Source organism: Dermatophagoides farinae, chromosome 4 (genome assembly GCF_024713945.1).
Source record: "Dermatophagoides farinae isolate YC_2012a chromosome 4, ASM2471394v1, whole genome shotgun sequence".
Classification (NCBI taxonomy): domain Eukaryota; kingdom Metazoa; phylum Arthropoda; class Arachnida; order Sarcoptiformes; family Pyroglyphidae; genus Dermatophagoides; species Dermatophagoides farinae.
The window spans coordinates 6,898,208-6,913,293 of NC_134680.1; the positions used below are offsets into that span (position 1 = coordinate 6,898,208).

Sequence of the window (15,086 nt, forward strand, 5' to 3'; positions counted from 1 at the left end):
AACTTTTTTTCGAAGAAGAACAATATATCATTGATCATTGTTTTTGTAATTGATTTTTCTATAAAAATGAAAAATTTATTTCAATTCATTTCATTGAATTGAATAACAATTTCAAGTTTATGAATTGGGATAAATTGAGATATGATGATGATGATGAGCACCCATATTATTTTCGTTTGTTTGCTTCCTCAACAATTGATCAGATTCAAACAAATTGATAATGATGATGATGCATATCTAAACTGGCATGACAAATTCCAAAAAAAAACATATTTACCTTGATATTGATTCATCATCAATTGTATTATGGTTTTAAGTGTTTATGTCAAAATACGTACGCATGTAGAAGGCCAATTGGCATTTCATGTCAGATGATGATGGTGGTTGGTAGATTTTTTTTTATTTTCCATCTAGACTTGGCTGACTGGCCGTGATTTGTACAGATAATAAGTATTTATGTCTCGCTGTGTGTGTGTGTGTGTGTGGCGGAATGTCAAAAATGAATTTTTTTCGTCGTATTTTTGTTGCCTGAATTCACTTTTTTTGGCATTACCGTAGTATCGTATCGTTGATCTTTTATCGTCATATCATAGTTTATTATGCGGTTTTTTTCTAAAATTCTGATATCATTTTCAAGAGAGCTTCTCTTTGCTTCGATCATCAGATAAACATTTGATATACACACACACACACACACAGAGTGTACCCCCTTGTATTCGTTGTGGTTGTGGGGGTCTTTTGTGTTTGTTATGATCAAAACATAGGGGTCCATTTGTTGCAAATTCATTGCCATTTTGGTTGGATTTTACAACCACCACCACCATCATGATGATGATGCAATGTTAATTTTTTTCGTGAATCAAATTTTTCAATAATCAACATTAGCGGAGGTAGATAATCAATATATGCTGGGTCCAGTTTGCTAACCGGTCATTGTTTATTGAAATTAAAAAAAAACCGGAATTCAAAAGAAAAAAACATCGGAAATGTTTAAAGTGCTTCAATTTGAATTTAGATTTTTATCGGCTAGATGAAAAATTTGTTTTTTCAAAGTTTGAAAAAAATCATTTCATGATTTCTTTTTTTTTGTCTGTAAAAAAAGTAATCAAACCCAAAAAACTACAACTACTGCCATTTTGAATAATACTTTTCCGATCACCATCATTATCATGATCTGGATTTTTTTAGCTTTTTTCCATCATCATCATCATCATCATAATCATAATCACGATGATGATGATGATGATGATTTTTTTTCTTCAATGAATATAAATAATAACCAAAAAAAATGAAAAAATAATGATGATGATAAGATGATGGCTACTACTTACTACCTGTGAGTAGTGTTACAGCAGAAAAAATTCAATCAATCGCGATCGATCGTTTTGATCAATCATTGAGAATATAATGTTTGAAATAATAAAATGTGGAGGCAAATCAATTTCATTGAGAGTGCATCATGATCATAATCATTTTTTTCCAAACTAACGAAATGATCAATTAATTATTATGATGATGATTATTATTGATTCACATTGTCCAGTTTCTGTTTTTATTTTATTTTTCATTTTTTCGTTCACCACGATTTCGATACGTATATAAATCAAGTAAAATGGTGGTTGGAAAAAATATTCCCTTTTTTTCTACCCAATTTTTTTTTGTTTCCCAGGTCGTTCGTCGTTTTTAAAAATGGAAATTAATTTCTTTATTATTTTCGGTCGATTGATCGAGTTTTTTTTTGTGACTCTGGTCATCATCATCATCTTGATCACCAGTCTTGATGATCGTGGCCACGTATTATCATGATGATATGGCTACTACCTGACTGAATCCAAACAAAAACCAGAATGTTTGCATGGTTCTTGATGATGCTACCTTTGCTTGACCTGCTACCTGTTTCTGTTCTTTTCTGTTGATTGTCAGTCAATCATTTCATTTCTTTTTTTTTCTGCGAAGCAAAATGGAAAAAGCCTGTTTTATCTTTATCACGACCACGACGATAAAGGTGATGCTGAGAAATCTTTTTGGAAAACAAATTCATCTGAAAGTTTTGCTTTAGCTTCTGCTTTTTTTCGATGCTTCTGTATCTCTTTCTCTCTGACTATTTGTATGTGCAGCATCTTTGTATTTACAAATTTGTTTTTCACTTCGTATACTCTCTTTTTATTTATCTGGTGAATATCCATGTTGGATTTCAATTTTCTTGTCTCTGTGATTGGCAAACTATTTTTTCGCTTTTTGTTTATTTCGTTTATTCGGATGCAGGTATCATCATCATTGACTATGATGCTGGTAGTGGTTGTTTTTTGACCATTTTGGCCCTGTTGAACTTGTTTTTTTTCAATATTTTATTTTGTCCACACACACACACTGTGCACCAAATGTAGACATTTTGACATGACCACTATGATGATGATCATATTATAACACAGCTTGTGGTATTATTGTGGAAAGCATCCCAAATCAATCCATCCACACACACACACACACAGAAAAATGAATGAATTGAATTGAATGATTCAAACAACAAGGATAACAAATTGATCTTCTTGCTGTGCATACAGCCAAAAATCCTAATCATCAGTCATTGGGAAATGATTTTTTTGTTTTCAATCGATGAATTTTTGTTTTTTTTTTGAGAGTGCTGGGTGCATCAAAATGATGTGATATTGGACATTTGAATTTTCCATTTCTCGATAAAAAGGGTTTCACAATTCAATTCGTTTTTGGAATTTTTTTGGAAATTTTTTTGTTTCTGTGGATCTAATTAGTTCATTCAATTGTTTTTTGATGAATGGTATTTTGTGGTGGTGTTTCTGTTTCTGTTTATTGCTTCTGATTGTCCATTGTCCACTGCTTCCCCTGGAGACGCGTAAAAGTTGACCAAATAATAATGCGGTAGTGGTTTGGAACACAATGGAAAACAAACAAAGCAAAAAAAAAATCTCAATTTTTTTCTACCGTAAAAAAATTGCGTCAAATTAGTCTTTGTCCATTGTTTGTATTCGGGTTAATTTTTTTCTGTTTTTGTTTCATGTTCAAGCGTTTTGTTGTTGTCCACTATGTTTGGTTTTAGCTTCCAACTACATCTTTGTGTTTTTGACAAATAATTGCTTCTGAATTTTTTTTTTTTTTTTAATAAAAATCCTCTTTTTCTGTGTTTTCTGTGTAGGTATCTTTCAACGATAAATAAAATCTTTGTATAGCTAGATCATAGGTCATAGTCTGCAGTCATGTTGATGTTTTCGTAATCTAGAGCTTCAATCTAGATAACGGAAAATGCTCGCCTCCACACAAATACAGTAGGTAGATAAATTGAGGACATTTTTTAGATTTGATGAAATCACATAATGATGATTACGAACGATGACTGATATGAAATGGCGCGGGATGATGGTATGAAATGCCTTTTTTAAAAATTTAAATTTTTTTTCAGACGATCATTATTGTTGTTCTTGTTTGTGTGTATTGTGGGTTGCAAGTAAATTTCCGGTAATCATATTCAATCTAGGCATCTGAAATTTTGAAAAAGTCTCAATTTTCTTACTTTTTCGGTCTAATTATTTCCTAGTTCCTGGTTCTTGCACAATTATATATTCCAAGTGGAAATTAGATTTATTCATTTTCCATTTTCGATTCAAATCAATTCTTGTGAATCCGATCGAAACGAATCAAAAACAACAACAACAACAAAAAACGAAAAAGAAAATGAACGAAATTCCAGTAAGAATGAATGAGTGAGATTGAAAGATGTGCCAGAAGTATAGCACATCCATTCACTATTCACAGAATATATATTGCCGTGCACGTACGACACGAATTTTATTTGTTCATTTTTCGAGTAGATTCTTTTCATTTTTTTCTTTGCTTACTCAAATGATCATTGTGTGTGTGTGAGTGTGTGTATCATGTTCCATGATGGTGTTTTGTTTCGTTCGATTCGCATTCCATTACATTCATTATCATTATCATTATGAAGCCAAGTCTATTATTCTTTGTGTGAAAAATGAGAAAAAAATTTCAGCATTACCATTCTCTTGTGACACAACTTAGTGTGAGACACATCTTTATTCTTCATTTACAAAAGCATATGATATTTGTTGTTGTTGTTGTTTGTGTTAGTTAGTTAGTTAATATAAAACGTGATTTGACAATTGTAATTATTGTATTGTTTATACTGTTGGGTGTGGGGCTTGAGTTATTTTGCTACCAGATTATTCTTTGAGAATTTTTTTTCTGGAAAAATCAATGCAATATTCGAAATAATATTTGTATGGCCCAAACATTAAGCAAATTCAAAACCAAACCTCCTTTGGACTATACAGAATTGTCGTACGTTTTTTTTCGTTGTTGATTTTCTTTCTTTGTCGATGTTTGATGATGGTTGATTGATCAATCGAACACTGGATCAATTTTTCTTTGTTTTCGAATCACCATCCACTAATTTTTTTTGCTTACATTGCCAAATGGTGGAATTTATCATCATTTTTCTCTTTCTCCGATAATGATGATGATGAATTTGATTCATTCAGGCGTGTTTTTTATTCATTTTGAATTTACAAGATTTTTTCTCTTTTGTTTTGTTTGTCATCATCGAATCGAAACAAATGAATGAATTCCATGTTTTTTTTCTATTCTATATCAAATAATTCTATTCCAATCACACACACACACACACAAACATTTTGTTATTTTATCGAATATTCTCGTATTTGGAAACAAAAATATTTTCATGTTTTGACCAGAATTGAATGCTGGATCATCATCGTCATCATTTCATATCTCTGCCATGTCGATGTTCAATGCAGTCGCATACACGATGTGAATTTATAAATCTTGCATTGTTTTGCCAAATGTTTTTGTATATGTGTGTCTGTTTTGTTTGTTTGTTTGTTTGTTTTTCATGTTTTGTTTTCTGTTTCCATATACAATAATCATAATCATCCACATTTCGATTCTTATTGCTCTTGTATCAAATAAATATAACTAATTATTGACCAATTTCTTTTTCTCTGTTTTTTTTTCTTTGTTTAGGTTTAGGACGATAATTACAATGTTTGATGGTTTGGATTTTTGTTTTGGTTGAAAACATCAACATCATCGTCGTAATCAATAATTGTTTTTGTTTTTTTGTGTCCCGAATCACAATTCGGGTTATCCATACAGACACACAAACCAAAACATTTGGTCATTTCCATTTTCCCAAAACAGATATTGTCTAGAACAGATAGCAGAACAACAGAAAACAAATGTGCCACCAGCGACGACGACAACGGCGATTATTATGACATTTTTTTCGATTGTTGTGTGTTGTGTCTAATTTCTCATTTCTGTTTTTTTTGTGGTGTTGGTGGTGGATAAATTCCAGAGAACCAAACATTTTATTTTCGTTTTTTGGCAAATCTATTAATTATGAATCGATGAAAAAATCAACAGATTCATTCGTTTGCTTGTTTTTTTTGTGGACAAATGTTTTTAATCACTTTAAACAATCCATTGATGCTTAATTTGAACACATAATTTACACACGACAACCAAACAACGACACCAACAACAACAACAAAATGTCAACCAATTATGATGGTTGACATCTGATTTTTTTTTTTTTTTTTTTTGAATAACCCACAACACTGACAGCACTGAAAAAAAATCGCCATAAATGATGCAAATATTACTTGACGCCCATTTGATTATTCACCACCCCTCTCTTTCACTCATCTATACAATGTCGACATATAATCATGATGATCGATGATTGATGAATCTCTATAATAATGTTGTTGTCGGCGAAATGAACTTTGCATGTTTGTGTGTTTTCTTTGTTCAGTGTTGTTGTCGTTGTTGTTGTTGATCTGATTGTTTGGCCCAAATTCAATTTTCATCATCAGTGTGTTTTTTATGCATTCAAATGTGTGTGCGTGTGTGTATGTGAAAAATCATCATCATGATCATCGATTCACAACATCATCATCATCATCATCAATTTATTTATTTGTGTTTTGTGCGTGGGTGTTGTTGACCGATTTTTTTTCGCTTTTCATTTGTATTTTATGTGTGATTGAATTTGTATTTTTTATCCGATAATCAGAGAAATAATGTCCGAAATGTCCCAGAATCAAATCAGTATTGTTGATGAATCAAATGATGATGATGATTGTATTCATCATCAGTCGATTATTAGCAATCAGTTTCAGATTTGCGAGGAAATTCTACAAAAAACCAACCATGATGACGATGACCAGCGATCATCATCATTGATTGACCCTAGTCTTATTTATTTTTCTACCAATAATAATCATCATCGATCAGCCATGTCTTTTGCTGCTGCTGATACAACCAATGAATATTGGACAAAATGTTTAAACCAATGTGATGATATAAATCAACCATATTATCATCATCATCGTTTCAAGATGAGATCATCATTTTCATCAAATTTTTTGTATTATTATTTAGCATCAATCATTTTCATCATAATGACCACTACCAGCACAAGACTTAAAGGTATGTATATGATTCACTTTGATAATCATCTATTTGTTGTCCAAATATGGAATCAAAATGTCTCTGATTTGATAAAATAGAAAAAGGTGATGACAGATGCTTTTCTCGTTGTCAAATCGTAAACCTTTTTTTGATAAATAATCCAATGGGATTTATTGGGAGAATTTCTCTCCCTCCTTTATTACCGCCAATAAGTCAATTCTTAATTTCAGCAATTTTTTTCCGTTGTGCTGAAATTGATAACCCAGAAAAAACGGGGATTAATGACCTGATTAATGATCTAATTCGATTCAATTGGCAGTTGTTGTGCTTGTCATATTGAATATTAACAATTCATAATAATGTTGTGGTTTCGGATTTTGTTTTCTTTCATCATTGCACTATAATCTCTAATCACCATTGGATTCAATTATCAATGAGTAAAATGTCAAAAGTTACACACACACACACACACACACACACAGCGCTTATTTTATGTCATCTTTCTTCTGGTGAGATGGACACGTGGCTAGGAAATTTATTATCATGTCTGTGACATTTTGGTCTCATTCATTGATCATTTTTTTGAATCCAGTATCATTTTCATTTTGTCCAAATATTGTACAAATTCAATAACCCAATAACCCGAACTGATGAACAAATCAAATTCAATTGATTTTTTATTTGATTTCATTCAATTTTTTTTCGCTTCTTTTCAAATGGATTTTATTTGATTTCATTTTGTAAGCGCAAACACACACACACTGAAATATTGTGTCCATTTTGTGTATCGGTGCATTCCATTTAGTATATCGCAATGGTTTGTGTGGACATTATGGTTGCCAACAGAAAAATAATAAATAAATATCGACAAGCTAAGCAAATTTCATGCTAGATTGGACCCGAGTTTTTTTCGGTCCCAATTTTTTTTTCTCCTTTCAAATTCTCTATTCCAATCTGAATCTCTTACACAGAACAGAGTGAAAAAAATCATTTCAACGTTTGTTGTCTATCTATTCGTGAATGTAGGCCTCGATGATGATGATGATGATTGTCAAACTGTCATCAAATGTGAATGGAAAAGAATTTTATTTTTTTATTTTTTTTCGCCAATTTATTCTCTGCATGTGTATTTAAAATGAAAATCACAAAAACAGAGCCACTTATACAAACAATTTGTATTGTGTAAGAATGAATGTTTGACATTTTCTATCTGGAATTTTGTCACATTTTTTTTCTTTTTTTCCTTTTTGTCAAATAATTTGACCATTTTGTTTTTTTGTTGGACCGAAAAATAAATTTTGGAATAAAATGATTTTTATTATTTCAACAGAATAACAAAACATCTTTTCATTTATTCAAACGAGACAATGATGATGATGACCATGATGATCGAAATAATGAATCATTATTTATTGGTTGGTTTGGTCGGATGGTTCATTGATATAATGGCTATTGGCTATTTTGATCGTTAACATTTCGATATTTTGGTTCCAATTTTTTTTAATACCGGGTACAATACTTTTTTTCATCTTTCTTGTGGTCTGCGCTATGATGATGATGGTGGTCATAAATAAAAAATTCAACTAGCCCATTATAATGAATTCCTATGGGCCTGGGTAATATGGGTTTTGTGCATTGCATCAGTTGCTGCCATAAATCTTTTATTTTTTTTTTGCTGAATTTTCCGGTTCAATACTCTGTGTGTATGTGTGTGTGTGAGTGTGTATGTGTGGGCGTTTGAATATATGTGCCCGAATTTTGTTTTTTCTGCCTCAAAATTAAATCTTGCCATCGATGTATAGTAGTTTGTTGGCTGGTTGGTTGGTTGGTTGTGATATTTCTGAATATGCAATTCGATTTTATTTAATTTTTTTTTTTTGATTTTGGTAAATGGTTGTGGTGGTGGCTATAATCGATACATGAGGTTAATGATTTGGTTTTATTGTTTGTTTTTTACAATTTTTTTTCTTTCTTTGTCACCGTCATGATGATAATGATTTTAATCATTAACAGATACTCTTATTCAAGATCATCATCATCGCTGGTATTTTTTTTTCATCATTTCAGCCATGTCATTGCCTCATCACCTGATGATTGAGATTAGATGAGAGATGAACGACATTAGATGAGCAGCAACGAGATGGATAAAATGATCAATTTTCTACAATTTTTCCGTTTTTCGGGTTTTTGTCATTTCAATTGTTTGTATCTATGTGCGATGAATGTGAATGAATAATCATTGCCATTATTATCTTGGATAATGATCAGATCATTAGATGTCGATGTGAGCACGAAAAAAAATCAATGTCATTCTGTGTGGTAATCACAATTTTGATATGAACAAATTTCTTGAATCCATCAGATTCAGAAGCCTTTTTTTCGAGAGATTTTGGGTTAAAGATTAAAGTGATTCCATTATTATTGAAGGATAGACAATTGTTGTTGTTGATGGAATGAGCAAGAAGAAAAAAAACCATTTCATTTCACGATTGATGGATGGATGGGATGCTGTAATTTTCACGATCTTTTTATCTACAAAATATCAGTGTGAATGTGTGTTGTTGTCAATGTTTTTTTTCTACCTTTTTTTAGATATCTTTATCGTGATGATCATCATCATCATTTGATCGAGTCTGATGGATATGTGAATAACACGATTTACACTGATAATCTGTTTTTTTTTAAATTTCAAATTTTTTTTTCACTCCACTTAAATTGCCAAACATTATTATAATGATCAATATTGACAATCAATGAAATATTTGCAGTTATTAGACCTGATAATTAAATTTCGGCCTTTTTTCTCTGATACATACATACACACACAAAGAATTATCGATTTTTTGAATGAATTTTTCAAAATTATCATCATGAGTTGATGAACGATAAACAACAACAATTGGATTATTCATTATTTTTCTGTTTCTATGTTCTCGGCAAATTAAATTGCTTGCTCGACATAACTACCAACTACCTACTATTAGTAGATATGATACTATTATGAATAAAGCCTATCCACCAAACATGTGTATAATTAACCTGTTTAGCATCAACATAGTCATCATTTTTATTCTAATCTTGACAATAAGGACAAGGTGTCATAGTTTTTGACTTTTTTCAATCATCATTTTTTTTTTTTTTTTGGCTACCGCATCCATAATCATGATGATGATGATTTAAACATCCGTATACAATGAGTGTGTGTGAATGAAAATTTTTCATTTTCACATCAAAACAGAAAAAAATTTCGGTTATTTCATTGTTCAATTCGTTATCGTCATTTCAATGATGATGATGATCAAAACTTGAAACAATTAGTCGTTGTCTGTGTGTGTGTGTGTTTCCCATTGTTTTTTTTTGTCCTTATAATTATGATCATGATGATGATGAGTAAATCAAACATTTATTTTTTTGTTGTATGGATAATTGTAGCCGGAACATTTTTTTTTTTTTTTGGTCATTTCAATCCTTTTTTGGTTTATTGTTTTGGAGTTGTAGTTGTGACACTTATCTCTCTCTCTATGATGATTCTTTATCGTTATTTTTCAAAATTTCAAATTTTATCTTTGAAGAATAGATATATAAAATGTCACCTGAATATAGATTTTATCTTTTTTTTCTAATTTTGTGTGACCACTGCTGCCATGCCATCATCATCGTTGTTCTTCTTCGTTATCATTATCATTATGATTATCTCGTATAACTATGCTACTCGTAAAAAAATAACTTGATGCGGGACCAAATGAACAAACGAAAAAAAACTAGTTGCAAATGAAAGAACCTGATGCTGTTGCTGAATGATGATGATAAACATCCACTGATGGTGTGTGTGTGTGTGGATGCAATCTCTGCAAAATTTCTCATGAAGATGCCATCATCGTTCCCATGGTTTTTTTGCCTATGCATTGATCATTCATTCTGGTCGGATGGTTGAAATTTGTTGTTGTTTTTTTTCATTTGTCCACCATCATACATTTATTTTCTCTTTTTTTCAATATTCAAACATCTATTGGCAGCGGCATATTCTCATTACTCTTATGGTTTTTTTTTCATTCAAAAATTTCAATTTATTTAATTCTAAATGCAAATTTACAAACAAACAAATAATAATGATGATGAATGGTGACAATTCATTTTTTTTTCTTCCAATAATGCTGTGTGGATGCTAGAGAAACACGAAAATTCTCATCATCATTATCATTATGTAACTTATAGTTCCTTTATTGAAAACACATTTTGTGGTTACATGTAGAATTGTCAGTTGTCAACTAAAAAATGTGACAACATAACAAACCAGTGTGTGTGAGCATCATTCACACACTGGTTGATTTTCTATCCGATATTTAAATTTAGTGCTTTTTTTCTCGTCATCATCGTATTTCTATTACGATGATTTGGCCGTGGACATTGACATTAACTAGTTTTTTTTTCGTTAGTGATTATCATGATGATGATGATGATAATGACGATGATGGTGGTGGTGGTGTTGATCATGTCCACTTTGATTCCACATATACCCGCACATCCCTTTCTATCGATATGATGCTTTGATAACAGTTTTTGAAATTTTGAAAACTTGAACATTTTTTTTCGATTAAAAATTGCTTTCTGCGTGAATGAGATTTAAGATTGTTTTTCGTTTTTTTCCTTTGATTTCAATCATGAATGTTGTAGTAGGGATGGTCATTTCAATTTTGAATGAACGCAGCAGGAAAATGTGTGTTTGAAATGTGTCAACTTTATTGTTTTTTGTTTTTTTGTTGTTGAAGATGACTTTGTTGTTAATGATCAATGGTAATCATTTGGTTGAAGATAATCAATTTTATTTGCATTCAAAGGATGCCAGGATGGAACTCATTGAACTTGACTCCAGTTTTGCAATTTGTATTTTGTTCAAAGTATTCGAGTTTGAAATTCCTGGAACTTTTTTGTTGTCTTCTGTTTTATTTCTTTTATTTCACCTTATAAAATACAATGGTTTACAGAATCTGAGCTTAAGTGACACGCATTCACAACTTTTTCATTTTCTTTTTTGAGTAGATATGTATGTCATTCAATATCTTATCCATCGAATTCTTTTTTTTTTCGAAAACTTTTCTTCTGTGAATGAATAGTGAAAAGAAATTCTTTAGTTTCATCCAAATCTTTTTTTCTTTTTAAATTGTATAAATCCTGAATTGAACAACAAACGAAATGAAACACCTCCTAATAGCACAGGTAACATTATATCTTTTATATTTAATTCCAAACAAAGAATTCGAATCCATTTTTTTGAAACTTGACACCAACTAGAAATGGTGAAGAATTCTGAATACAATTCTTCAACTTTGATGTTTTTTGGTCATTGAATAATGAACAATTTTTCATTAGCAAATAATCAATCAATCAATCTGATGGATCGATCACACATTGAGAGTTGTAAAATGATGATCTACACGTTCATGGTCCATTTTTTTTCTTCTGCTGCTGATGCTATTGTTCCGGCTTGTTTATTATTGTCATGTTCTGCTGCTGTTGCTGGCCCCTAAAACTATCAATCAATCCGTCCGAAATGCATTTTATTATTATTACGATTATTGTGTATTGCAAAGCATCCTAAAATCGAGTCAAGTCACGCAAATCCAAAGCCATGTTCACGCTTCTTGTTGTTGTTCCATCATGTTTGCTCTATATATTTTTTCGTTTTTTCTCTTTTTTTCTCGTCTTTTTAGACTTGGTTAATTTTATCAAAAATTTCGTTCTACATTGACTTTGTTGAATGAACTCACAAACAACATAGCCTTGCGTATCGAATTGGAAAAAACAAAGCAAAAAAAATGCCTGCTACTAAATGTCCCCATTGTGATTCGGTTATATGAAAAAGTTTTTAGTTTACATGAATTTTCTTTATTGTTGTTGTTTTCCATGTTTTATATTAAGCATCATTCTCACTAATAAATACCTCATCGGTGGTGGTGGTGGATATTGATAGGAAAAATCCAAATTTCAAAAAAAGATGATGATGATGATGATCAAATTGGTTCTCATTTAAAAGTCTTGTCTCGACCTAAAATGTTTTCTTTCCACTATGTTTCTTGTTACAATTTGTCTGATTTTTTGTTCTTCATTTTTGGTAGTTGTTCTTGTTGTTTCATATCCATGTATGTGTGTGTGTGTGTGAATTGAATTTTGATTACCAGAGAAAAAACTTGGACTTTTCTCATTGTTTTTGTTGTTCGGAGCTTGATTACATTGATCTGTTCTGATGTTCAACCCTATCCTGATGTTCAATCTTGTTGTGTTGATGAATAAAACTCTTGATTCAGATGATGATGATCAACATATCAATTTGGATCAAAAATTTTGATTACGAAACATTTGAACAAATTGAATTGATGTTAATGAATTTCACTCGTTATTTTCATCATTTCATTCACACACACGTTAATCAATTATTTTTTGTTGGCTGTGATTTCATTTTTCATTCATTCAGATGTCATTCAATTCATTTCAGTTTATCTATTTTGTTGTTGTTGACTACAATAACGAAAAAAGTCATTCCAAATCGAGAAATAAAATGTGAGAAAAAATGTGAAATGAAGCAATTTTCAATTCCTTTTTTAGGTGGGCAAAAATTTTGATAAAAAAAATGGCAAATCATTGATGATTGTCAATGATTCGTAGTAGAGTGGTAGGATTTTGTTATTATTATCTCATGTTTTTTTTTGGATAATAAAAGCCTCGGGTATTTTGTGTATTTTATTCACATCATCATCATTGCCATTATCATAATCATAGCTGTCAATCGTTTTGTTGTCAGTCATTCAGTCATTCAAATCCATTGGTCGATTGAAAATTCGTATTCACAGCCTAATCATGATCGTCATAATGGTCGTAGGCTCGAAATTTTCAATTTTTCTTTCCGTCGACAATGTCGTTCCAAGAAAAGTGTTGCAAAAAGACTTGATAAACAAAATCGACAATTACATGATGATGATGTTCTCGTTGATTTGAACTTTTTATTTCACTTTTCGATAAAACGTTTTTTTACTTTTTTGGAACATTGTTGATAATTTTCTTCTTTGTCGACAAAATCATTCAATTATTATTGCCATTTTATTTGGTGGTTGTGGGAGTTTTTCGATTTTTTTGTGAAAAAAAAAGTTTTCATCATTTCACCATAATGGTGTTGTGTACGTGCTCTCATTGTGTTTCTGTCTATGTCTCTGTGTTGTGTGGGTGGCTAGTTGGACGATATAATCAATTTTTGTTTCTTATATTTGTTCATCGATGATGATCTAATCATTATCGAATCGGGGGCATGCGATGTTTGTGATAATCAAACGAGAAATTAAAGGAGAAAAAAATTAAAAGTTGAATCACCACCCCCTCAACGAAAAAAAAGCCACTGGCGTTTGAACATTTTCTTTATTTTTTCTCAAAACAAAAAAAAGTTTTTTTCTTTGTTTTTGTTCAAAAAATTTTCGACCAAAATAGAACATCACCATCATTGGGTTTTTTTTTGTTTTTGAGAAACTTTTTTCAAGACAAAAAAATTTTCATTGTCCGAAAACTTTCCACGAAAAAGAAAAATTCGCGAGGAAAAATGATTCTTGATTCGTTGGTTGACAATTGTTATTGCAGTTGTTGTACCGATTTTGATCTGATTCATTGATTTATTATTTATTTCAATGGAAAACTCAGCTACACGCAGACAGGCAATGAAAAAAAGTGTCACTTTTCTACTGCCACCCCCTTGAAAAAAAACAGTTATATAATGTCACCGAAAAAAAAACGAAAGAAAGAAAACAAATTCAATATGTCAAACCATATTATCTCCATCATCAAATGAATGAATGAATGAAACAGGAGTTAGTAATAGAATGTCAAAAATTTTTTTTTATTTGTGTGTGTGACATGAACAAGATGATAAATATTTTTTTTTTCGTTTTTTTACACAACAACAACAAATGATAATAATATGGATTCTTAAGAAAAAACTACGACAACGACGTCGAAGATGCTACTTGATATTAATGTTTTCTTTTCTTTTTTTTCTTTTTTTCAATATTTTTCCATTGTCAAACGACGGCCAAACATTTGACAATTTTTTTTTCATTCTAGACAATTGTCAAATGGCTACTGGTGTCTGATCTCGCTTTTTTTTCTTTTTTCCATCAATTCCCATCATCAACAATCGCATCATCATCATCATATCAAATTGTGTGTAGATCGTGTGAATTTTGAAATTTTTTTTCGCCAAATTTAAATCTTGAAGTTTTTGGCGATGATATTTATCGATTCAAATGAAATCAAATAATCAAAAAAAAGTTCATCTCGAGGCTTTGCCATTCAGACATGCATGCGAGAATGAATATTGATATTTTCTAAAGTGTCAAATTTGATTGAGTGTATCGTTTGTGGTGTTTGATGGTGGTGGTTTGAATTTGAAAAAAAAAATTTCATTTGATTCCAGTATGTGTGTGTGTGTGTGAAGTGTTCCAGATATTTCAAGATAAAAATTCAAAACTCTTGATAATTTCATTTGAATTTTTTGATTTTGATAATAGTTTTATTTTTGATTGGCAATTTTCTTTTCTCTTTTCGGTTGTTTGGTGTGA

The 15,086-nt window shown here is 30.8% G+C and overlaps 1 protein-coding gene across 2 annotated transcripts in view; it reads left to right on the plus strand.

The window, feature by feature from the left end:
• The window catches only part of sns (nephrin adhesion molecule sticks and stones), an 82,532-nt gene that overhangs the window by 3,505 nt on the left and 63,941 nt on the right, over positions 1-15,086 (plus strand). For both annotated transcript variants that reach the window (XM_075730708.1, XM_075730707.1), the window contains exon 2: positions 5,035-6,504. In XM_075730708.1, the coding sequence (XP_075586823.1) occupies positions 6,096-6,504 (409 nt within the window). In that variant the 5' untranslated portion in view covers positions 5,035-6,095. The remainder of the gene's footprint in view (positions 1-5,034; positions 6,505-15,086) is intronic.